Source organism: Mobula hypostoma, chromosome 7 (assembly GCF_963921235.1).
Source record: "Mobula hypostoma chromosome 7, sMobHyp1.1, whole genome shotgun sequence".
Lineage (NCBI taxonomy): Eukaryota > Metazoa > Chordata > Chondrichthyes > Myliobatiformes > Myliobatidae > Mobula > Mobula hypostoma.
Genome location: NC_086103.1, coordinates 69,041,025 through 69,068,240, shown reverse-complemented (window position 1 = coordinate 69,068,240; position 27,216 = coordinate 69,041,025). Strand labels below are relative to the sequence as shown.

General features: G+C 37.3%; 2 protein-coding genes across 4 annotated transcripts in view; one reads left to right on the top strand and one right to left on the bottom strand.

The window, feature by feature from the left end:
• ctnna1 (catenin (cadherin-associated protein), alpha 1) overlaps nucleotides 1-27,216 on the bottom strand; it is a 131,749-nt gene that overhangs the window by 39,908 nt on the left and 64,625 nt on the right. The window lies entirely within an intron of this gene.
• Nucleotides 11,969-17,069, top strand: lrrtm2 (leucine rich repeat transmembrane neuronal 2). Its single transcript, XM_063053582.1, has 2 exons — nucleotides 11,969-14,305; nucleotides 14,578-17,069. Exons 1-2 carry the CDS (start codon nucleotides 14,302-14,304, stop codon nucleotides 16,128-16,130), a joined length of 1,557 nt encoding a protein of 518 aa, XP_062909652.1. The 5' UTR covers nucleotides 11,969-14,301; the 3' UTR covers nucleotides 16,131-17,069.

The window sequence follows — 27,216 nt, the reverse complement described above, 5'->3', positions numbered from 1 at the left end:
TCCCGTACTTGGTCTCCCATATGATGACTAGGCTGGCAGGTAGCTCAGGTGGCGTAGACGGTGCCCCGCTAGTTGCAGTCTTCTCGCCTCGATTTTAGTGGAGAGCATCGGTAGGTTGTTATAGAGCTCAATGTTCATCATGTGCTGTTGTCAACTCACATTAAGAGCCATCGGGAGCAGTCGTGTATAGCAACCATCTAGAGACTTTCGCATCGACTTGGAGAGTGTCCACGTCTCGCATCCGTACGGGAGAATGGACTCTATGACTACTATGAAGATCCTCTTTTTAAGCCCTCTGGACAGGTTCAACTTCCAGATTTCCTTCATGTCGTTCATAGCCCTCCACACCAGCGCCTTCAGTATGTTTATGTCCTTCTCCGAACTCATCATTCTTGACCCGAGGTACTTGTAGTCAAAGACTTTCTTAATGGTATCATTCGCTACGGTCTTGAGAGTACCTTCATCGCGGTTAAACGCCATGTACTCTGTCTTTTTAGCATTTAGGTGAAGTCCAACTTTATTGCATTCTAGTTCCACTTTTGTCAGTAGCTGCTGTGCTTCCTCCATCTGGTCAGAGAGCAAGACTATGTCATCTCTGCTATGTCTGCAAAATCGAGATCTGTGAGTATAACTGGTCTGACCCTTTTGGTTTGCCCTGGTTTTATGGTAAAACCAATCTTGTCATGATCTTTGGTAGCTTGACGCAGAGCGTAATCAAGGACGATTATAAAGATGTAGGGTGCCAGAGTGTCTCCTTGCAGCACACCAGCTAGGAGCTCGAACACTGCTGTTTCTCCGTCTGGTGATACAACTTTCGCCATGGTTTTGGTATAGCGGGACTCTATTGCTCTCAGTAGATGGTCTGGCATTTCGTAAGCTTTCAGGATCTTCAGCATTTTACCTCGGTGAATGGGGTCAAAAGCTTTGCAAAAATCGATGTAGGTAAACATGGTTGGTAGGTTGTTCTTCTTGACTTCCTCGATGACCCTATGGACAGCAAGTATTTGCATTACTGTTGTGCGCTTCTGTCGAAAACCATTCTGATTGAATCTTAGCTTAGGGTCAATGGCGGTGCGAATCCTGTTCAAGATCATCTGATTGTATAACTTTGCTAAGATGCAGGTCAAGCTGATACCGTGGTAGTTATCTGTCTTTGTGAGGAATCCAGACTTGGGGACTGGGATAATGTTTGAGAGTGACCACTGTTCTGGTTTGTCACCTTTCATCAATGCCGTATTACATATGTGCAGCAAGATGTCGTCCAGGTCGCAGTTCTTCAGGACATCTGGTGGTATCCCATCTGGTTCAGCGCTGCTGCCCTGTTTGAGTGCATATTTGGCCTTCTTCAGTTCCTCAATGGTGAATGGGTTGTCATCGATATCGACTTGGTTTAGTATCGTGGGTATGTCCTGTTCTTCTTCTGTGATCTTTGGAGGGCTTCCCAGCAGGTTCTTAAAGTGGGTAAACCATGTCAGGACACAGTCCTCTGCTGTTTTACCACTTACTTGACCTAATGGGGACTTCTTCCGTCTACTGATCTTATTGACTATGTGCCATGCTTCTCCATGCTGCATGTCTTCATGAGCAGCTTCTATCTCTCTAATCCTCTCAGCTAGTTCCTCTTCCATCAGTCGGACGTAGGTGGCAAAGAGATTCGTCTTTGCTGTCTTGAACTTGTCTCTTAGCTCTTCTGTTTTGCTCCTCCTAAGTTCGGCATGACAAGCATTGACCATACTGCTTGCTGAGACGACGTCAGGATGTTTCGAGATCTGATTCTTCTTGATTCGCTTCACAGTAGGCAAACTCTTTGTTGCATCTGTGTGTGCGTCTATGAGTCTTTGATAGTGGTCGGTGGCAGTTTCTTCCTCCTCTCTTTCCAGTGGGCCGAAGCAATTTCTCACCTCCACTGTGTACTGGGCTTGAAGAACAGGTTGTGAGGAGAATGCCTTCCAGTCTATCTTCTCCTTGGGACCTGTGGCTTTGGGTTGCCGCAGGCTCAGTCTCACTTGCATTGACACTACTCTGTGATCAGAACTGACTGAGTTGAAGGTGCTGTAGGCTTCTGTGTTGATAGAGTGGCCAAATGAGCTACAAACGTTTGTAATTATGGTAGACTTCAAGGTAGTCTGAAATCAGAGGCCCTCAGTAGTTAGCACTGCATTTCTGAGCTCATAATCCACCAGCAATGTAAATGTAACTACTGGAAGCTACTTATTGATATTTTAAATCAATAGGTTTTTAAAACATACTTAAACCAAGAATAAGGCTTAGCTAATAAAAATTCAGGAAACTATCGCCACACAAAGACTGATGTGGCCAGTTAATACCACGTTAAAGCAAATATTGCTGTATGCCAGCACCTGATATATAAAGACACCATTATAATTCGCAAGAAAATATTTAAGTCTACACCAGAAACAATTATATTTCCAGTAGTTTAAAGTAAAACTAGTACCAATCGGTTCAGTGAATTTTACGAGGCATTTCATACATTTTTGAAAGTCAACAGCAGTAGCAATATAGACTTAGAAAGGAAAGTAATAACAGAATGAAATCAACCCATCCAACAAAATGAAAAGCTGTCAGATACGTAAATTTAGCAATCTTGCCTAGCCCAAAGGAATCGTTGTTGACAAATCAAAGCAGAACTCAACTTCAATGTGCCTGCTGTCAGCACCAGCATATTTAACCAACTGAGCTGCCAGATCTGGACTACCAAGCAAAAATGGCACCAATGAAATTCAGTAAAAGCCTGTATATTCTAGACAGACTGCGATTGAAGCATGAATATGCAGCTAGGAAAACTGCTCCAACTTTGCAATGATCCCCAAGAATCTCTTTTGGAATGGTCTTTTGCTGGCTCAAAGTCATGACTAAAAGTGCTATGCTAAAAGGAGAAATTTGATTATTTGCCTTAAAAACAAACATACTGTATGTATATCACCACCTTCAGTTACAGCCAGATAACCAACATGCCCAATTACAATCTCAGCATATGCATAAACCTGTCACCACCCTTCTCCAGACACTATATAGCATTGATATAACTACAGATACCTACTGTGTTGCCAGAAATCATCATGAAAAATAAAGCTACTGACATTAGTTACTAATATGACAACTTTGTAAAAAACATTCCAAATTAAGGGCAAGTGACCTGCTGGTCAGATTCCCCCAAGAAAGGGCGAGACCAATCTCATTTCTAATCCAATCTGGCTATCAAACTCATATTTTTGCTATTTTTAATCAAGCCAGTAAGGTGTCAAAACAGCTACAGACATACAGGTGACACTTTCGTATCCAACAGTGCAATGGAACTAAAATTCTGGTCACAGTCCATAAAATGCATGCTATGCTCAACAGTGAGAATACCTAGTTAAAATCACAGGGTTAATACAGTAGTGTCACAACTCCAAGGACACAAAATCGATTCTAACTTTGGGTACTGTCGTTGTGGAAGCTGCATATTCTCTGTATGACTGAGGGTTTCTGCCAGGTGTGTAGTTTCTTTCCACTTCTGGTAGCGATGCTCTGGTAGATTAAAAGGATACTGTAAATTGCCTTTTAATTTAATTAAGGGACAAAAGAATCAAAGGGGAGTTAGTGTGCATGTGAGACACAAATCTGCAAAAGAAAGGGGGCAAAGGACTGCTCAGCTGGGAACTGACATGAACTCAATAGGCCTCTTATGTGTTTCATGCCACATGACAGAAAGAAGCATGCACACACTGAACACTTTGTGCAAGCTGAATTCAAACTTCACATTTTTACTGACAACCAATGCAAATAAAAGAATAATGACATACATATATTATATAATTTCTACAAAATAGATTTCAGAGATAAATTGTTGCCAGTTTACAGAATAAAGCACAATATTAAATAAATACCAAACATAAAACAGTTAAAATTTTACTTCTAATTGTAGAACAAAAAAAAATTAATTATTTTAAGTATCATAGGACAAAGAAATCAGAATTTTCTGTCTTCTATGTCTGTGCCACCCAGGTCTACAGGCCAATTTCACTTCACACTTCCCAGTTCATTTATCTGAAGATGACTATTTTCAGGTGCTCATTTCAAATCTATTGGTCTGCAGAAGTATCAAAGTGGTTTCACTTTGAGCTTTAAATGAAAGAGCAACAAAAATATTGTTCACTGTCTGGACCAATTCCTATAAGCCGATAATTCTACCTTGGGTACTAATTAAGAATATTAACCACTTTCAATTAAATAGATTTCATTCCAGTTTCTCTCCTCCCCTTTATCATAAAATACGTTTGTGACAAAATAATCCAAATTTCCATTAAAAAACTTAAGCAGTTAAGGTAACGATTACCAGAAGTCATCACAATTTTTATTTTGTTACTTCATAAGCTCTCTCATTCTTGTAACCGAGTAAACTATTTGGTTACTAAGATATTCAGTACTTATTTCACAGACAAGAATGATTTATGAATTCTAGGGATTACGAATTCTAAAGATGGTTTAAAACTAACAATGAGGTATTTGGCCAGAAAAGCAGTAAAACTTATAATTTCAGTTCTAATGTGTAATCTGCACAGTAATCGATCTATGGCTCAGTATCACAAAAGGAACTTCTAATCAGTCTTCCTTCTAAATCCAGATCTAATAAAAAAAATCCCACAGTTACCAAGGTAAATCTAGCAATAAGTACTATTTTTAAGCTGGAAAAATAAGAATTAGTGCTCCATGGCCCCAATGTATGGAAGAAGTTGTTCACTAAAAAATGTTTTATGGTATCTAGATCAGAAAAAATAGTGCAATTCCTTTACTTCCTCTTCTGACACACTTTATGCGAAGTGGTTACAGTAAAGACAACACATACATAATTGTTATAAACCAACATGTAAAATATTGTCATTCAAATAAACAGTTCAAGTTACTGTAACACACACAAAATGGTGGAGGAACTCAGCAGGTCAGGTGTTCAAATAATTAACTAAAAATTGTAAATCAACACCTTATTAAATATAAAGATCAGTTTTTTCCATAAAGGCAAGAAATCTTTTGTTAAAAATGTCTACGTTTAGAACTTAGTTCTAAAAGTTCTGATAGAATTTCAGTGCAGCGAGATATTCCAGAAACCAAACTGAACAATACTAGATGTCTGGTTAAACTCATAAATATTGTTAATAATGTTCAAGTTATTTCAGGAATGTTCATCTCAAAGGTAATAAACTGAGTCAAAAATTTTGATTAAAAAGAGGGAATACCATGGATAAAGTTTTCATAAACGCACAAGGAAAAAGTAGACTAAAAAAAAGTTCAGCATTATAATTTAGGAAGCTGAAACTTTTAATCCATAGGGTTTTGTGGAGTTCAGTGAGACTTTTTTTTAAACCACTCAGGAGGAATCAGAAAACTTTTCAACAAATTGAAAATATACAGCATCAGTTAAAATATATAACTAGACATTTGGCACGTTTTAATGTATGTATAAGAACGTCATGGTATGTTTACTGTAGTTTTTGTGTTTGATAAATGACAAGTGGACATTATGAATTAGATACCAGATCCAGAATCATTAGAAAATTAATGAGTAGTTTGAAAAGGGTGGTTTCAACTGAAAACATAATCACCTTTTAGCTACTGGTGTTATTTCACTTTTTCACTTATACTCAGCTCATTTGAGTGATTTGTATCCATGGCCTTTTTAGTTATTCCCATTGCAATACAAAAATTAAATTAGTATTGGCACTATGCAACTGCCCCATAGCATAGGATATCCCCACGTAGCTTGCTTCATACCCCAAGCCATCACTTGTTCTCACGACACAGCGGCTTCTCATGGGTAAGTGATCTCACTAATATTGATCTTCCCTAAGTAATGCAGCAAAGCCATGAACAAAGATTAAAAATAATGACTGTAACTTTCAAACCACTCATTTTCACCAATGCTATGAAATCTAATTGAAAACTGGAAATCCTCTAAACATTCAGAAGGTTGAAATGATCTTGTGACTTAAAAGTGAGCAGAGTTCATTTTATTCTAACTTCCCTCAACATCCCAACTGCTTTATTTCTATTTTACTTAGTTCTCATTGTCCTGTTCATAATCCTCTCCACCTATCCTCACATCACAAACAGTAACTAGCAGCTTAGCAATGTTTATTACAGATGATAACAGGTTCACAAATCCATAAACACAACTTAATTATTCCTTTTTTTTGCACTATTTTGCAATGTTATGTCTTGCACTATACTGCTACCACAAAATAATTTTAAGTCAAATAATCAGTGATAATTAACTAGATTCAGATTCTTAGATTGACACACATGTTGGAACTACTTTGATTAAGGCACAATTCAGATTTTCTGTATACACATTAGGGTTTTAATGTTTGATACAATACTAATTATTACAATTATGAATTTGATTTGGTTAACATATAACCATCCTGCTGTTACTGAAGTAAAACCACACAAGGTGTTATATAAAGATGCCACACTGTCTTGCTCAGTAACATGCAACATTAAAAAAGCCTTATAAAACACTCCAAAACCTTCATCATCTAAAAATGTTATGAACATTACATATGCTGGCTGAATGAGAATCCTCTACTACTTAGCAATATGTAACTCTTAAATTAGAAGCCAAATACCAAGAAAATAAAATAAAGGTGTAACCTTCAAAATTGTCGGACAGTAGTGCGAACAATTTTAACTATGATTCGCAGGCAGGGTTTGGAGAAAGCATTGAATTGCACAAGATAACTCTGACCCAGTCCAAAGTTGAGATTCATGTTACACATCTCTAAAGCGTGGATTTACTCTTTTGATGATATTACTGAAATAGCTTTCTGCAAAAGCCAAAACAAGTAAATAAGGTGAAATGTCTATTTTGTGACTGTTTCCTCTGGTAAAAATAGATTCAGATAAATATATAAAAGACAAACCTTCTTCCTTTAGCAAATAATAATATTAATGAGCTTTGGACAAATTTTATACCGCCCAATTTCTCCCCTCCCCCCTAAATGGGGGTTCTGAAAAATCAAATTTCTTAAGATACAACAGAAATCAAGTAGTTTGTCCCTTTTTTAATGTAATAAACATTCTCAAGTTCTACTATGTAACTAGCTTTGATATTGATTAAACTGCACAGAGCTTTACACCAGCACCACTGTGGTCATGATGTGGTCACTGTGATGATGTCAAATCAGGGGACATAATATTCTCCAAGTGCTAAAGCCATTATAAATTGTTTAAAATTCCTTAAGACTATACCGAAAGATGAGCACAGCAAAAGAAGGACAAGATATTGGGCAGTAATTCAATAGATGTTGAGAAAGCCTCAGGTAACATTTATGTTCAAGAAGTGACAACTACAGAATTCCACTTTATAAAATGACCTAAAAGATGAATCATGCAGTAACTTACCCTACTTAATTTTAGTTTTCGTAACTATTAAAAACATTAGCCACAATAATCAGCCTCCAAAGTATTATTGGTAAGCTCAGAGACATTTTTCTTCATTATACACATAATACAGTAGACTATTTCTACAAGACATGCTGAAGAGTTTCACAGATATTTACTACTGCATAGCTTTAAGAAAACATCAATGAAAAACAGATTTTTGTCAGGCACCATTTTTAACTGGAGTAACCCAGACCCGTCTTGCTGTTTTGACCCGTGGTTATTAGGTTATTCGAGTATATGAACAAGATCCACACAGGCACTATTCCTCTGGCATTAAGTGTACAACTTTAGAACAATAAACCTTGTCTGTGATATTAGAGTTAATTGGAATGATATTAGTTGATGGTGGGAGCCTTAATAAGGAGGGATAGACCACTCTCTTAGCCTTTCTAGTCAAAATTAGCTGCAACTATTTTAACCCAACCTTTGTCATTCATATGCTGGGTTCCGCCATTGAAGATTAGGATATGCTCCAATTTATTTACCCAGTAAGCAGAACTTTGATCCAAGTTGCTGACTATATGCTACATTCATTGTTTAACAAATATATAGCCTTATGATGCTCAAGCTGGCACTATTTTTAGGCATAATATGGCTTTTGACATTCCCTTTTGTGCCCTCATTAAACCTAGGTTGAGCTCTGGCTTCATGGTACTGGGCAAGTGGGGAAATATGTTGGCCCAGGATGTTGCAGATTGTTCAGGAAAACTATTCTGCTCATGATGGCACGCAGCACCTCAGATACCCACTTAAGTGGCAAGAGCTGTTCTGAATTTAGCATAAATGATGTTAACCCTAATGTGCCTTCAGTGAGAAACCAGAATTTTGTCTCCACAAAAATTATATATGTAGTTGACACCAAGAGTGATTGGTGGCGAAGTCTCATATCCCTATCCTTATCAGTTCCCTTGCCATCTGCTACAGGCCCAGTGTACCAGTACATCATCCAGAACTTTACAAGCTTGATCAATTATTGTTCTTCCAAGCTGATGAGCACCAAAATCCCCCTCCCAATACATTCCTGTGCCTATGCTACTTGCCTCTTTTAGGCTGTGCTTAACATGAAGGACAATTGCAGGAAGACCACAGGCTTCCTTCACTGCTTTTGAACTAATGTCATGTGATCTCATTCGGTGTGAAGAGAATTTTGTGTCCATTTAGTCCCAGCTGTTGCCACCTTGTCTGTTCCAGTGGTGCAAGACTCGCCAATGATCAAGATGGAGGAGACTGTATTACTAAGCCGAAGTCATGATTCTGTGAGTATGACTTGTCAGGTTTTTTTTGATTTGCAAACCATCTTTCCCAGATGAGACACCAGAGACCAGAGCTCAGAATATGGAGGTTTGTGAAAATCAGTGAACTGAATGAGCATGCATGACATAGCTACATAAATAATTTTGAATGAAAATCCAATCTAATAATTGAATTTAAACTTCTCTGCTGCCAAGGAGATAGATGAACAAAAATCTCTGCATCATTATTTCAGTCCTCTAGATTTCAAGTCAATAAACTAATCAGCATACTAATATTCTTCTTAAATCGTACCTTCCTCCTACCATTGTGGAACATCTATTTTCTATCCTCAACTCTCTCTCCTAGGCAACTGAGAACTGACTTCAGTTCTTACATTCCCCACAATCATCACTGAATTCAACAGTTCATTTACAATTTGTACCAACTCCCAATAAGATTTCACAATTAAACTCATTCCAGTGCCCTCAGCATTTCAAAGGGATCTCTATCTCTCTCACTTCTTGGTCTGCTCTTCTGACCTTGCTAACTACTCCCTGCCTTATGCAGCTTTCCATGCCACAGAAGAAGATGCATCACTTACTGTTTCATCTCTTCGGTTCCCATTATCCAAGGGCCCCAAAGAGGTGGCTGCAGCATTCCATTTGCACTTCTTCCAATCTACAGTGTTGCACTCAGTGTGTGTCCTCTTCGACAATTAAGAAACTAAAACAGAGATTGTATTCACTTTGGAAAGCACCCACATTCAGTGTGCAGGTGTGCTACAGTGCTTCCGGTTGCCATAATCTACTTCACCATTATACTTCACTGTGTCCTTTCCATCAATAGTCACCTTCACTGTTAGAATGGTCACTGCAAGCCTGAGGACAAACACCTCAACTTCCATTGCAACCTTCATAAAGTTCTGCACCTTCACATAACTCACCCTTTACATATCAAACTGATCATTTCTATTTATCATTTTTTCTTCAGTTTTTCTATTTTTATAGTATGGTCTGCTGTGCATGTCCCATGGCCCTTCCATCAGCAGTATACTGGCAAAGCAGCATAATCTGCTATTTTACTGCATATTAAGTTATATGGTCTTGACCTATCAAGTGAAATGCCTTTGCTCTACCTACCCTTCCCCCACCTTCTTACCACTGAAAACTAGGTTGCTTTCTCCTTCCCAAATCTGAAGGAGGATTGCAGAATTGAAACATTATTCTCTTTCCACAATGTTGTCTAATCAGCTACGTATTGCCAACATTTTCTTAGTTCAGATCTCCAGCACACTTACACTGCTACCAATGTACGGCCATTAGGTTCGAAGAACAGGAAATGGACAACAGATTTACCGTCTAACAAGGCAGTCATGGTTACCCTTGCTCTCACTTTCTATTCCACTAGACTCCTTATTAAATAGATCCTGCTCTGTAAGTTCTGGCACCCACCCCCATAAGGTCAACAGAACACACTGGTTCACTCTCTTTTCCTTCAATACCCATTCTTTTTCTCATAACCCCTTCCTGTGCAACCACCGATGATGCAACATTTGCAGTTACTACTTTCCTCCTACATTTCTGGTCATAAATACCCTTCCAAGTAAAACAACGATTCACTTTTATTTCAGTTTAGCATATCACATTAAGGGCTCACAATCTATTATTGTAGCACATGAATGACCAAGTTCTCAATCGCTGTCACTGTAATTCTCCATTCCACTTCCACCTCTTACCTACAGCCTCCTCCACTTTTCCAATAAAGTTCAGCACAAGCTGAGGTTCACAATGACACTGGAAGCAATACAAACTTCTTTCAACACTTAATTGAACAAATCAGCTATTCCAGATTCGTACCCACATTTTAAAGAATCATCTTCCATCCCCACTCTTCATATCCAGTTGTTACAGATTTCTTTCTTCTTACTACATTGCTGCTAGGTGTCCTTCTGTAAGTCACCTTTACCATCCCTAACAGTAGTTCCATCACCACGTCATTTAACCTCATATCCATTACCCCATCACTGACCTTCCTTCCCTGTTTCCTCCCTTTATCCCTGCAATTTAAATTTCTGATCTTTAACAATTCCCAGCTGTGATGAGAGGACAGTGAAATAAAATGTTAGCATAAGTTTGCTCTCCATAGAAACTGACTGACCTGCTGAAAATCCCCAATTTCATTTTGTAGGATCACACTCAGATTTTTGGACTGCAAGCAAATCTCTGGTTTGAGTTATTATTCATGAAAGTGGATTGGCAGCAAGCTGAAAAGTACGGCCTACTCCTGCCCTTCTTTATATTCTTATGAACTGGATGCAAAACCTTTTGTGGCTGATGGTATAAAATATTTTAAGGAACATCAGGCAAATTGGCAAAGAAATTTGGGTCTGAATCAGCATTGCTTTCTTTGGCAGACTGTCTTAATCATATATTTGCTGTGAGATGCACCATTTGAACAAAGTGACAAAGCTGTGGCACTGGATGGAAAGTCCCAAAACATTTTACTTGAATGTGTCTTAAAAGTTGTATTAAAAATGTATTAAAAATAAGTTACAAATGGATGTGGTAGCACTGCTGCCATTCAGCTCCAGTGACCTAGATTTGATTCTGATCTTGGCTATAAACGATTTGCGACTGTGAGTTTCTCCAGGTGCTCTGGCTTCTTCAATTGCCAAATATATTCTAGTAAGTTAAGTAGCTGCTGATAATTTCCTCTAGTTTACTGATGCAAAGCGAACTGGGAATTGAAGAGTATATGGAAGAGATTAAGTTACAGAGAAGTGTTGGAATGGGACTGATGGGAACATTGAAAACCAGCATAGACTTAATGGGATAGTACGGAATAGAAAATATAAATGTAAACCAGCAAGGATAGCTAGATTTCATTCTCTATTTGACCAAATGTCTGTAAATGGCTAAGACTGAATATTTCAACAAAGATGACAATTTCAGGTCATGTTACTTGTGATTCAGTTATCTTGATTGATCCCTTAACTCAGGATTAGATAGGAGTCCCTAATCGATTTAAATAAAACTGCGCCCAGACACCACTGTGCACTTGTGCCAGAAAACAGAAGGCACCTACTTTTCAAGAGTATGTGCATATCCTAGATGTGAAATCACAAACACATGGGTGCAAAGATAAACTGTAAAATGTTCTGTCTTAGACTTCTAAACATAATTACTCTATAATCAATTACTACTTTTAACTGGAGCTGCAAGATGCAGTGGCATTCTCAATGCAGCATTCATAAAGTTAACTGCTTACCCAACCATCTGTCAGTGCAGTTGGCATTAAATGTTGCAAATGCCATCTTTCATATTTCTTCTTAATCTTTCTTTTTGCGCATTCTCTCCCAAGGTAACTTTTGGTGAGTACTGTACTAGATATTTACTGCAGCACGGCATTGCTAACACTGCAAAGAATGACATTTTTAACTGGAACTCTGCATCTGAACTTTTAAAAAATATTTATAGGCCTTTCATTTCCCAAATCACTTAGTAGGAATTCATCCATGATTAAATATACTAAAAATCCAATATATAGAAGTATTGTACCATAATCAATGAAACGGAATACCAGAAAAATACAAGTCTAAGATCCTTTATTAGTTTAATACATGCTATTGAAGACATATTCTATGCCACAGTTGTAATTTCATACTAATCTTAAAGGCCAATAATTTGAGAAACAGAATGGGAAATATTATTCACAAAGCTTCACAACTGAATTTTTTTTCCCAAAATTGAGTTTATGCCTATGTGTATATTTTTTTATTGGGCTGCCCAAATTCATGTTATATCTCCCCCACAATTATTCACCTATATCCCTCTGGAAGTACATCCAGTTTCAATCAAGCCTACACAAAAGAAACTAAGATGGATGCAGCAGTCCTCAGCTGTGATGTAATTTTATGTCTACAAGTGAATGGAATGTAACTTGAATCCATAACATTGAAATAATTGGTAGGGATATTAGTATTAACACCAGAGCCTTTTCATTGGAAAATAAAAAACAGACTATTAATTCTGATGGGTTTTGGTTATAAATAGCCATATCTGAAATTGACTAATGAACACATGGAAGGCAATGGACATGTATTCTGAGAACAAAACTCATGGTTTCATTAAAAGTGGCATCCATCAGTAAGAGAGCAGAAAAATTTCAATCTACCACCTTTCCTTTTGGCATTAAATATAAAGCCTTATACATTGTTCCCTTTGGTTTCCAGAGTGACCTTTGTTGAAAGTGAACTTGCAGACATTAGGGTGGGGCAAGATTAGGTTCAGCAGCATAGTTGTTTACTGTTCCTTCTCCACACAGACATGATCACTTCAGAAGGTACTACAGGGCAACATATCTGCAGAATTTTACAGCAGAAAAGCAGAAATGAAATGAGTGATGAAAGAGAAAGTGTTTTATCAGTTTTGCATTTGAAAATATTAAACCACAATATGCAATTAATTGAAAGCATACCTAAACATGCTAAGGATTACATTAAAGTATTACTCCAATTAACACTGCATTTCAATACAGATTTAAGTATGAATTAAAATCCTGTGTGTGTGGAAGAGGCATTTTATAGCTGTTCTGCCTTAATGTTTAAACCTAATGCCATATTAAGGTTACAGACAGAACTATCACTCATGAAATGCAGTGAAAATCCAAGCAAAGCAATTTAGGTTCCTTCATTCAATCATCTTTACAGATCCTTTCATTTATCAGCATCTTTGTCTGATAGCAAACACAGTAATTAAAAATAGAGACATCATAGTACAGATTGTGTTAAAATATTCAATTTTTGATTTGCATCAAGCAACTTGTACTTCAAAACGTTTTAATGACAGCTATATTACCTTTTTCTGAAGGTAAGCTAATTGCTTTTTAAGAGATTTTTTGGTACAAGGCATTCACTGTAGCATAAGAATAAGCTATAATTTTACTGGTAAGCACAGAACTAGACAAATTATTTACAATACTTCCCCATTTTATTTATTAGTCATTTTCGATGCTTCAATGTCTGTTCATCCAATTTGCAGACTGCATGCAGCATGAAGCTCATCATCATGCTACTGAAAAGCCTGAAAACATTGCACGTCACAAGCTTACGCCAGCCTGCCACCAATCTGCAAGTCTGCGTTCTTGCAGCACCAGCACAGCATTCCGTTCCAAAGAGGCTTTCAGTCAATGTGTTCGCACCGCTAGCTAGTCTCTGCACAAGTACTTCATTACCATCAACAAGTTAAGGACAGGACCACCAGCTGTGCAGCCGAAGGTTTGGGCTTCAATTAACCAATTGAATGGACAAGAGAAGGAAATGTTTGTTTTCATTCACTCGCGAGAAAAATCACTATAGTCCTAAACCAGTGGAAATCAAAGGAGGGCAAGGGCAAAGCTTTGGGAGGAAACATTACAGCAGAGATAGGTGAAAAATTACTATGGCATTTTTTCTTTTTGCTTCTAACTGGAGTACTCGCCATTGTCTTATGTGAAAGCAAATAGCAATCCTTTTGTATCGTGTCTTTTCAAAAAGCTGCCTCTTCCACTGGAACTTCTTTCCAGCTCACTGCTCAAGTCGTCTCAACAGAAGGATAGTTGAATGCAGTCTCCAATGTGCAGAAGAGAATGGGTAAGTGTTTTCTTTTCAAATGAGATTTTCAAAACCTAGAAAGAAAGGGAAGTGATGCAGAGGATGAAGGGGGGAAGGAGCAATTACTTGTCTTGCTGGAAACAAATAGAATGTTTGTCTTTTGAAAAGAAAATTAAGTCTTACAATTCTACCATCGTCTATCACTCCAAATAGCTTTTGTGGGGGAGGGGAATAAAATACCTAAATCAACATATATGATGGGCTGTTTTGGCTGAAAACCTAAATGAATTTCATTTGATTGCCACCTACAGGTTTGCATTCGAAGTGGCCATTGGGGGGGCCAACAACGGTGGCATTGTGTGTGATGAGCATGTTGTTGAAAATGCTGCCTGCCTCAGGCGCAGCATGTCCACAGAAATGCAGATGCGAGGAGCTGCTCTTTTACTGCGATTCTCAAGGTTTTCAAGGAGTACCCGATAATGTCTCCCACGGGTCTATCGGCTTGTCACTCAGGCACAATAGTTTTTTTCAACTGCAAAACGATCAGTTTACAAGCTTTAGCCAACTTACATGGCTCTATTTAGATCACAACCAGATCTCTGTTATTCAAGAGGATGCCTTCCAAGGACTATATAAACTCAAAGAATTAATCCTCAGCTACAATAGGATTGTGCGTCTGGCAAATACCACATTCAGTCAGCTGATTAACTTGCAGAACCTGGACCTGTCATTTAATCAAATTACTTCTCTACAACCAGAGCAATTCCACAGCTTACGGAAACTTCAGACACTACATCTACGTTCCAATTCACTAAGGACCATCCCCATAAGGGTTTTCTGGGACTGCCGAAGCCTGGAGTTTTTGGATATAAGCAACAATCGTTTACGAAGTCTGGCTCGTAATGGCTTTGCAGGATTAATCAAACTCAAGGAGCTTCACCTAGAGCACAACCAGCTGACAAAGATTAATTTTGCTCATTTCCCGCGGCTAATCAGCCTCCAAACACTATTTTTGCAGTGGAACAAAATAAGTATCTTGTTATGTGGAATGGAATGGACCTGGGACACATTGGAAAAACTTGATGTGACAGGAAATGAAATTAGAACAATTGATCCTTTAGTTTTCCTTACAATGCCAAACCTCAAGATACTCCTGATGGATTCGAACAAGCTAACTACCCTGGATGCTCAGATTGTTAACTCATGGAAATCTCTAACGCACATCGGTCTCTCTGGCAACATGTGGATCTGTAACAAAAGTATTTGTGCCCTTGCCTCCTGGCTAAGCAATTTCCAAGGCCGATGGGAGAACTCGATGGTCTGTGCTAGCCCAGAGCACACACAAGGTGAGGACATCCTAGATGCTGTTCATGGATTTCAAATCTGCAGCAATCTTTCAGCAGCCACCACACAGATAACCACTGGCTATACGGATCCTACACAACAGCCAGAAGCTACTGAGTATATAACAAAATTAACACCCATAGACTCCACTACAGAGGATACTGAAAATCCAACAACAGAAACAACTGCTGAAGACTTCCTTGAACCTGATAATACCCTCTTTACACACAGGATAATAACTGGAACAATGGCTCTATTGTTCTCCTTTTTCCTCATTATCCTTGTGGTGTACATTTCACGGAAATGCTGCCCTCCTACCCTGAGACGTATAAGGCACTGCTCCATGATGCAACACCGACGGCAAATTCGCCACCAAGCCAGGCAGCCTATGGCAGATTTATCAACACAAGTACCCTATAATGAATATGAACCCACCCATGAGGAAGGCGCATTGGTCATCATAAATGGTTATGGACAATGTAAATGTCAGCAGCTGCCTTATAAAGAATGTGAAGTATAAATTAATGAGCTCATGTAACCAACATACACAGTTTAAGAAATGGGAAATCTGTGAGTAAAATGCTTTCAACTTTTAACTACAGAACTGAACTTTAATATTTTTTATTTCCAGAATAAAGTTACCAAAATTCTGGCATTGGTTCTCTTTCTCTAAACTGTACCTAATGCTTCAAATGAAATTCAGCTTAAATATTTCAATTTGGATTTAGAACTGGCCATTCTAGTTATTTTATCTGATTGTAGCAGAAATTACAAAGCTTTCACACAGATAATTATGGCATCTTAAAAGAACATTTAAAAGAAAATTCCTAGACCATTCTAAACTAGACAAGTATTTAAAAATATATACATACTATTTGTCTTCCTTTATCCTCATTGGAATCTCTCTTCAAAGAAATGAGAAGACCTTTAGATAACCAGCCGGTACATGTTAAATATTGGGCTCAAAATTGATGTATGCTCAAACTGTTATGTAAGAGATTATAAATGGCAAGTTTTCTTGATTTTAATATTGAAAAGCACAGGTCGTCTTTCTGATTGAAGTGAGGCTTTTGCTGGCTGAACAAATACTTCCATAAAATTGTTTGCAAAATACTCTCAATTGCATGATCATTTTCCTCAGTCTTGAATAAAATGACCCAGAAAGTTTAAATACCATGATCAAAGGTTCACAGGGTATCACAGTTAATCTGCACTTGATACCCTCGATACCCTTGAAACATGTTTAATAAGTTTTATTAGTTTCATGACTTTGTAAAACATCTATCTGCAGTTTAGTAAACGGCTATAGTATATACTTGGAATGCTACATTATATAAATGCATACAGCAAAGCTCTAATGATTAGGTTCAAGAGATAGTCCACAACTGAGACTCTTAATAAACCAGACAGTAGTGAAATGCAATTGTGACCCATCTGATGTATTACCTATTTTTCAATTGCTATAAAAGATATTAACTTCAAATACCATACATCCAAGGAGCAACTGCAGCATGTGGCAATCATCTGAAATTTCTAATTGTGATATGGGTGGGAAGCTGTGAAGTACCATTGTAAAGTAATTAGGAAAATGCAGAAAAATGAAACAAGGTTGAACTCTGCAAATATAAACGAAGGGGTATAAATGTTGTTCTATTTTCTACATGCCTGCTTCTATCCACCATCTTAGTCGCTCACGTTTTGTTACCTACTTCACTCAAAGTAGTCACTATCCACCTGACTGAGAAAGCAAAAGATAAAATATAGGCAGTCAAACGATTTATAGAGACAGAATGCAGGAATCAATAGGCACCAGAAAATATGAAAGATGCTAAGGCAGCATTGAAATATAAATTGTAATACAGACCTACAAGTGAATAACTGGAGATTTCACAATTTAAAGTAACATTGATTTTAATAATGCTATGCTGCCCCCTTTACTGAATAGCTTGAAAATCTTCTGTGAAAATACACACTTATTTGAAATGATAAAATCCAAACTAGTGTACTTTGGGTGAATGTGTGTAATTTACAAGCCATTTAAAGCAAAAGTACTGCAGATCAGCACACGAGAATACAGCAAAGACGGACAGACTCCGACACTCAGGACTGTATCAACATCCAGCTTTTGAAATTAATTTCACAACAGACAAGGTTCCTGATTAAAATCATTGTACAACAGAACAGCCAAACATGAATATCTGTATTAGACCAAACCAATTCACTAATCAGTTAAAATCTGTATTTCCTCACATTTCCAGTTGCTCGGTTCTTCGGTCCACTCTTTTTTTTAACTATTGTCCTCCCATCACTCAAGTGCTATCATTCTAGCACATGAACTCAGAAGAATAAGAGCTCGAAGGGACGCCTTCAAATTATGAGCCAATAATTTAGAGAGACTGGTAGAACACAAGATTAGTTGGCACCAGCAAAGATTTGGGAATGCTGGCACAAGAACATGGATTGGAAATTAAATTGGTTCTTCAAGAATACAGCTTTGGTTAGCCAAAGTTCTCCACAACTACCTGAATGCAACACAAATACAAATATCCACATATTGAAAATATTGAAATTAACCCAAATTAGTCTGGACAGATATTTAAAATGCACTACATATGTACTTGCATGTTAGCACAAAACCAGATACTGTACTAAATTATAACACAAAAGATCATTCTCATGAGAAAAGAACATGTCACTGGCCAGCAATAAGGGTTTGATATACAAATCTATAATCTATGCTTCTAGGGAACATTACCCTTAAGAATATTAAAGAACATTTGCAGAAAAATAATCTCAGTTAATCTTAAAAAACTTAAAATGAGCAAATTTTGTATTATGTTTACAAATCAAAATCAATCAATACTGAGAAATCGCATGCGAATTTGGAGGATGTGGCACTAAATTGCATACCTAAAAATACTAATTTTATTTTAGTTCTTACTCACGCTCTTAAGTTAGGCTGCAATTTTCTTCATACATTAAATATGTTGATTGAAATGCAGCACAATTTAAAATCCAGAAAGCTTAAAAACTGCAGGTGGTAGAAGGAGCACTGCTTCTCTTTTTAATTCTTCTGGAGAAATAAAATATCTGCCCAGCTAACATGATAGCAATGTTCAAAAGAAACTAGATAAATAGCTATCAATCTTACACTTTGCTGATCATACTCAAAGGTTAAAATACATCAATAAAAACTATACTCAATGATTCCTTAAATGCTGTAGCAAAATTTGTAAGAAATAAATTAAAGCCCTTTCTCAAGCTTTTGAGCTTGTATTTTAAAATTTAAAGAAAACAGTATTAAATCTCTTGACCAGTGAACTAAAACAAAATAAACCAAAACAAAAGCAGGAGTTAATTACTGGTCTGCCTTGAGATAGTTAATCTCGTCAGGGGAACTGGTGCACTACGGACTGATTCATGTAGCCTCGAGCTAGAACTGGGCAAAAAAATGGTTGGTATTCCACAGCCTCACTGCTGTTCAGTGACCTCTGCTGGAAGCTTCTATATGGCAATGAATGAAGAGAGCTTGTAGAGACCCAAGCCATCTGTACACGCACATCACTAATAGGATCAACCTAAACAATATGCAAATGACTATTTTAATGAACATAAAGAAAAAGGGTTTAGGAAAAGGTTAGAGAAAATGAGGTTGCCAATGCCTACTTTTAAAACAAAATAATTCACTGTTTGAATCATTAAGGTCCAACTACATCAGACAAATGGACAGAGGGTAAACACATTAATATACCATCCAAGGTGGTGGGGGCAGAAATTCATTCTTCATAGTATGCCAGTGTAAGTTGTGTAAGGATGTAGAGGGGCTTCAAGAGGACATAAATCAGACAAAATTAATGTGTATTCAAGAAAAATGCAATTCGTTCAGCTAAAAACAAAACATGGAGTTCATTAAAATTACTTTGGAAATTTTTTTTGAGTGTGAACTTTTTAAGCAAATTGATAAATTAAATATCCTTGATTTATCAATAATTAATCAAATAGTGTATTACAAATTAAAAATCATATTTTAAATGCTTTTAACCACTGAGTATTGACCAATTATATACAGTGGATTCCGGTTACTTGGGACCAGTACATTTTGGCCCAACTAAGCAACTGCCCCAATTAGCTGAGGTTTCATGGAAATAGTTAAAAAGGTACAAAAAAAAGACAAACTAAGTGACAAATTATGTATTTAAATGAAACAGAACAAATTAGAAAACTACAGTACTATAAAACTCTATTAGTTCCTAATAGTTATCGGAGGAATTCATCCACTGTATGCTGCTGTGTTCCTTTTGATTGACTGTAAATGATCCTAGTGCAGAACATGAACTGCCTTCATAAAATGCTTTCAACGACTGCATACTCAAAATTTTCACTTTTATTGTAACATTCAAGATATTGTAAATACCTTCGAATTCTTTGTAGTTCCTAACTTACTGAAATAGTGAAATTGTTTCATTTTCACTCTCGGCTATTTCTGGCATGTCCAAGTCTGCAATTGTCTTACGCTTATTTCTCATCAATTGAATAATTACTTTGGTTCTGTCTTCACTAAGGAGGACATAAATAATCTTCCAGAAATAGTAAGGGACAGAGGGTCCAGTGAGATGGAGGAACTGAGCGAAATACATGTTAGTAGGGAAGTGGTGTTAGGTAAATTGAAGGGATTGAAGGCAGATAAATCCCCAGGGCCAGATGGTCTGCATCCCAGAGTGCTTAAGGAAGTAGCCCAAGAAATAGTGGATGCATTAGTGATAAATTTTCAAAACTCGTTAGATTCTGGACTAGTTCCTGAGGATTGGAGGGTGGCTAATGTAACCCCACTTTTTAAAAAAGGAGGGAGAGAGAAACCGGGGAATTATAGGCCGGTTAGCCTAACGTCGGTGGTGGGGAAACTGCTGGAGTCAGTTATCAAGGATGTGATAACAGCACATTTGGAAAGCGGTGAAATGATTGGACAAAGTCAGCATGGATTTGTGAAAGGAAAATCATGTCTGACGAATCTCATAGAATTTTTTGAGGATGTAACTAGTAGAGTGGATAGGGGAGAACCAGTGGATGTGGTATATTTGGATTTTCAAAAGGCTTTTGACAAGGTCCCACACAGGAGATTAGTGTGCAAAGTTAAAGCACACGGTATTGGGGGTAAGGTATTGGTGTGGGTGGAGAATTGGTTAGCAGACAGGAAGCAAAGAGTGGGAATAAACGGGACCTTTTCAGAATGGCAGGCGGTGACTAGTGGGGTACCGCAAGGCTCAGTGCTGGGACCCCAGTTGTTTACAATATATATTAATGACTTGGATGAGGGAATTAAATGCAGCATCTCCAAGTTTGCGGATGACACGAAGCTGGGTGGCAGTGTTAGCAGTGAGGAGGATGCTAAGAGGATGCAGGGTGACTTGGATAGGTTGGGTGAGTGGGCAAACTCATGGCAGATGCAATTTAATGTGGATAAATGTGAGGTTATCCACTTTGGTGGCAAAAATAGGAAAACAGATTATTATCTGAATGGTGGCCGATTAGGAAAAGGGGAGGTGCAACGAGACCTGGGTGTCATTATACACCAGTCATTGAAAGTGGGCATGCAGGTACAGCAGGCGGTGAAAAAGGCGAACGGTATGCTGGCATTTATAGCGAGAGGATTCGAGTACAGGAGCAGGGAGGTACTACTGCAGTTGTACAAGGCCTTGGTGAGACCACACCTGGAGTATTGTGTGCAGTTTTGGTCCCCTAATCTGAGGAAAGACATCTTTGCCATAGAGGGAGTACAAAGAAGGTTCACCAGATTGATTCCTGGGATGGCAGGTCTTTCATATGAAGAAAGACTGGATGAACTGGGCTTGTACTCGTTGGAATTTAGAAGATTGAGGGGGGATCTGATTGAAACGTATAAGATCCTAAAGGGATTGGACAGGCTAGATGCGGGAAGATTGTTCCCGATGTTGGGGAGGTCCAGAACGAGGGGTCACAGTTTGAGGATAGAGGGGAAGCCTTTTAGGACCGAGATTAGGAAAAACTTCTTCACACAGAGAGTGGTGAATCTGTGGAATTCTCTGCCACAGCAAACTGTTGAGGCCAGTTCATTAGCTATGTTTAAAAGGAAGTTAGATATGGCCCTTGTGGCTACAGGGGTCAGGGGGTATGGAGGGAAGGCTGGGTTCTGAGTTGGATGATCAGCCATGATCATAATAAATGGCGGTGCAGGCTCGAAGGGCCGAATGGCCTACTCCTGCACCTATTTTCTATGTTTCTATGTTTCTATCAACAGTGACAAAAATCATTGCTTTTTGAAAGCAAACATATATGCTATTTAAATACTGTTCACTCTAAGCAAAGTATAATAATCATGCAAGTGCACAGTACTAAGACTAGTTAGAAACTGTTTGGCAACAGTCTCCTGCCCCAATTAAGTGCCATCGTGTCCCAATTATAACAAAGGAAATCACGGCTACTTTCTTAATTAGTTTTTGTTAAGAGTTGTCCCAAATAAATATCTGCCCCGATGAACCAATGGCCCAATTAACTGGCATCCACAGTATCTGGAAGCACAAAATACAGTTTCAAGCAGGAACAGAACTTAAAATTTACTATCTTCCAACTTATGTAATTCTGTCAGCTCAATTTTGTCACAAGCTTTCTGAAATGGCTGGTTAGGAAAAAACACATGGGAAACTACTGGGACCATCCTAAAGCTTCCCAGTTGGTGACCCACTTACATCTTACTGTTGATCTAATTATGTTGGAGTCAATATCATGGTGCAAATACCATATTTGTTACTAGACTAAATGAAGTTCTTTTGGGTCAAAAGATTTGCTTGGATGTCATGAGGAAAATTGAATGGCTTCTCCTTGCAGCACACAGGCATGCCATATCCATCATTCTAATCTAAAGCAAGTACGTTCTGAAATACCAGCCCAGCCAAGTAGGCAAGCTCATTTGTCATTATTGATTTGTACAAAGCTATACCTGATTAGAATATTTAAAAATCAAATTATTGGTAATTCTGTACAGCTGTACAAATGTGAAATATTAACAATGAGAGCATAACTGTTGAGTTGCATAGTACAAAAGCAGCAAATAACACACGACAAAAAATTAAAACTTTAAAAACCTTTTCTGGGAAGGATCACAATACCATGGCTATTTCCCCCAGAAACTGTATTTAAAATATTTCTTTGTAGAACATTTTATTGAAGTATACTATTCACTCGTGTTGCAAAATTTAACATACACATTTGCCCAGTGTCAGGTTTTCCATAATAAATTTACATGTCTGTATTTATAATGGAAACTGCTTGTAATTACAAGCTCCTACTAGTTTTCTATTCTATAGCATCTCAGTGGCAGATAAGTATAGTAATTGTAACAAATTTACACGGGCAGCTTTCCTACAGAAGCTGGCCAAGGAATTTGATAGAAATTTCAATAATGCTGGAACATGCTTTCAGTTGAATACTAGACAGTCTCTTTAATCCATGTTGACAAAGCCACTGAAATACTTTAACACAACTATAATCTCAATTCCAAAATACGATTTTATAATACTGGCTAAAATTATCGCACAAAAAAGCAATAATTGATGACTACTTCATCAGTTAGAGGTATCCTTATCAAATTAAAACATTGATGTTCAATCGGCAAGTGAATTTTGAAAAACACCAAACTCTAAAAATAATTTGTACCTAAGTGCATTGTATATTTCCAACCATAAGTTGAGGAAAGCTACCGTAATACATACTACATATTTTTAACAGCTTTGTAGCAAAAACTATTTTTTTCTAATCTTTGCCTTAGTGTTATTGAGCCCCCTACCGGTAGAAATCTCCTTTTCCATCCACCAATATAATGCATCAATTTTGAATGCCACAATTAATGCTGTCCTTCAACCACCTTTGTCAGAGGGAGGGTAATTCAAGCGTCTTTGATCCTTCTTCGTAACTTTAATTCCTCATTGGTGATATTAGTAGAACATATTCATCAATAATCTAGTTACATCATTTAAGTAAATTAGCAGTTCCAAGGGAATTCTGAAATTATGACTTAATTCACAAATGCTTAAAGAAAGCCTTCCTGAAACAGCTGCAATGTACGTGAAGCTGGTCTGACAGCATTATTAAGTAAGAATTTCTAGTCCCAAGCATGAAGCTCAAAGACAAAAATTCAAGACTTCTAGGGATACTGAACGTGTTGGAGCTCCAGGTGCTATAATGAGTTATAGCAGTATATTCACTGAACTTTCTTGCACGTGCAACAATGACAAAAATCAAATGATGCATTGCCACTCATCTAACACAAAAATTATAAATACATGCCAATTCCCACAAAAATATTAACTGTATTAGATCCACACTTCCAAGACAGAATTCCAAAATCCTGATGCAGGGTTTAATCCAAAACAGAGACAATTCCTTTCATCCTACAGACGCTGTTCAACCTACGGAGTTCCTCCAGCAGACTGTTGCTCCAGATTCCAGCATCTGCAGTCCACAGACCCAACCTACTCAACCCTTCACCACAAGAATCAGTCAAATGTATCTTTTCTGCACTAACTCCAACGGAAACACATCCTTGAGCATGGAAACCAAAGTATGCATTAATCCAGGTGTAGCCTCACTGGGTCATTATAAAGTTGCATCAAAAGGTCCCTACTTTTATACTCCATACCCCTTGCAATAAAGGTTAACATTCCACTACACTTTCTAATAACTCATTGTATCTGCATGCTAACCTTGTGATATGTGGTGAGATTTCCAGGTTTCTTTGTACCACAACATTTTGTGGCCATTCTTTAAAGAATGGGATTTTTCATTTCACTTTGTTTTTGTATCCTTGACCTCATCTCACTAGCCTACTTATCTTTGTATCAAACAGCAACTCTGTCTACAGTATAAATACTTCATCCCTTCATCAGCATAGATTTATATGTAAATAGCTAAGGACTCAGTCCTTAACCCCTATGAATCCCCACTAGCTACTAATTAACAATCCAAACATAATCACCCACTTATACTTATTCTGTTTTCTGTTACATAGCCATTGCAATCTAATCTATTACTCTAAATCCTTTAATCTTATGCATGTAACTTTTGTAGCATGATATCAATTGCTTTCTGAAAACCCAAACATTATATGTCTACCCCATATCCATACTACTTGTTAAGAGTCAGAATTTTAACAGATAACCCTTTCACAAAACCATGCTGATTTATGGTTTTCCAAATTTCTTGCTTTAGCATTTTTAATGGCCTCCTGTAATTTCCGAATGGCAAATATTAGGATTAAATGGCCTATAGTTTCCTGCCATCTGTCTCCCTCCTTCCTTGAAAAGTAGTGTTATATTTGCAGTTTGGTTCTCTTCAGTATCAAGATAATGTTAGTAGATGACAACAGACACATTCACCATGGCTGTAGCAATTTTCCTTAAGATCTATTGGACATGAGAAATTAGGAGCAAGGGCTGGACACCATTTCCCCCACTGACCCAGTGATAGAGATTATTTTAAATGAGTTAAATTGGGATGTTTGTTGCCTTCTAATCTCTAATTACCAATCCAAAATTATTACTTAGAACCTCGGTTAAGTAGTCAGCAGCAAAGATTTAGCACTATCATCGAGAAGTGTGACTGAAAGAAAATATGCAGATTTGCCCTCTAAGATAAAAGTGGTATTGAAAATAGTACTTTAAATTTATAATGGAGAAATAAGCATCTAACTTTGTGACCATCCCTAACCACATCTTTCTAAGTTTATCCATGAGTGCCACCTAGATAGAGAGAGTGGTGGTGCAGGGTCATAGTCAGTGTAGCAGTTCAAACTTCAGGATTCAGACTGTTTCATGTCATTTCCTGTACACAAGGAGACAAAATAATTGCTACTCCAGATCTGATGTAACACAAAAACACAAAAGATGAAGAACGAAATAAAAATAATAAAACACACACACAATAAATATAAATACATAAGATTGACTTTAAGTCCATAAAGTAATGCTAGGCTGTACATAAGACGACCGACAGGAAATAATACAAGTACTGATGGGAAATAATAAATTATTTTAAATAACTAATTTAATACAGAAGCATCTAATTAACATCATATTGGATACCAATGCAATTACTGAAACTATATTCTAAGCCTATTACAAGTCAATGCACAATAAAGACTCATGGCTGCACTTTAATCATTGAAACCGGCAAACAGAAAAGCGCACAAAACACATTATTTAATAAATTACATAATTGAATACAAAACCAAGGAAATCATGGGAAAGAATTGCAAAGGACTTGTTAAGCCTCAGCTGGAGTATTTTTGCTCGTTGACAAAATACAAACAAGATGATAACAAATAACAAATAAAAGAGCATCATGCATCAACAGTGAACAGCACTCAAAATTGGTACCAACATGATGGGCTGAAACAATTCCATTCAAGATTATTGTCAATGTGCATCTATTTGTTTTGATCCTTCAGTTTCACTGGTGAGTTTTAATACTTTTAATTATAAAAGTATCATAAACTACAACTTAGAAACTGGACAGGAACAGTTCAAAATGGAAGAGCTTTACGAAGCTTTGCATAAAATCCATTTTACTTACATTCACATAAAATGACCAGATATCCAAGTTCTGCATTCTTGAAAACATCTCTCCTATTGGCTAAATTATTAATTAGCTCACTTCTGCTAGCTATTCCTGAAATTTTGAGTGCTTTCCACAAGATCAGCTATTCATAAAAGAATGCTAAAATCATTTCAAATGAACCAAAATCTTGGCGTGGGGCCTAGAAATATATCTGATCACCCATGAGATATTTTACACCAATTAATTCATGGTTCAATACAAACCACTCAGACCTCTGTACTTGCGTGGTGTTTTTCAAATAGCATTTATTTTGATGCTGCATTGCAAATTATTTCCCCTCAAAATTATTCATTTGTCTTTACTAATCTTTCTTCACCAACCTAACAGTGAATTCTAAATCATTATACTGAATGCAGTGTTCTCATTTTACTCTTGGTTCATCTGACATGACCTAATTCAATAAAATAGCAACTAAACATGCACTATAGGCCAAATACTCTTCTTACAACCACCACTGGGCAGGAGGTAGGTCCCACACCACCAGTTTCAGGAACAGTTATTACCCTACAACCATCATACTCTTGAACTCGCATGGATAACTTTACTCACAACACTGAACTGATTCTACAACCGACAGACTAACAACTTACATTCCCTGTAATTTGCTTTTTTTTTTATTTGCAATTTGTCTTCTTTTGCACATTGCTTGTCTTTCTTTATGTACAGCTTTTCATAAATTCCCTTTTATTCCTTTATTTTCCTGTAAATGGCTGCAACAAAATGAATCTTAAGGTGGCATATGGAAACATAAATTTTACTTCAACTTTAGCTGTTAAGCATTTATCGATGTCCAATGGCCAATGTGGTTACTATTTAAATGACAATTTTCCCCCCTGCATCCCTCAATTTATCCCACACATTTGTGAAAATGAACTTACCCTTCTCATGCTCGTAATGTAGCCTTTTATTCCAACAATTGACACACCAATACATTCAAGGAATCTGACCCTTATATTTTT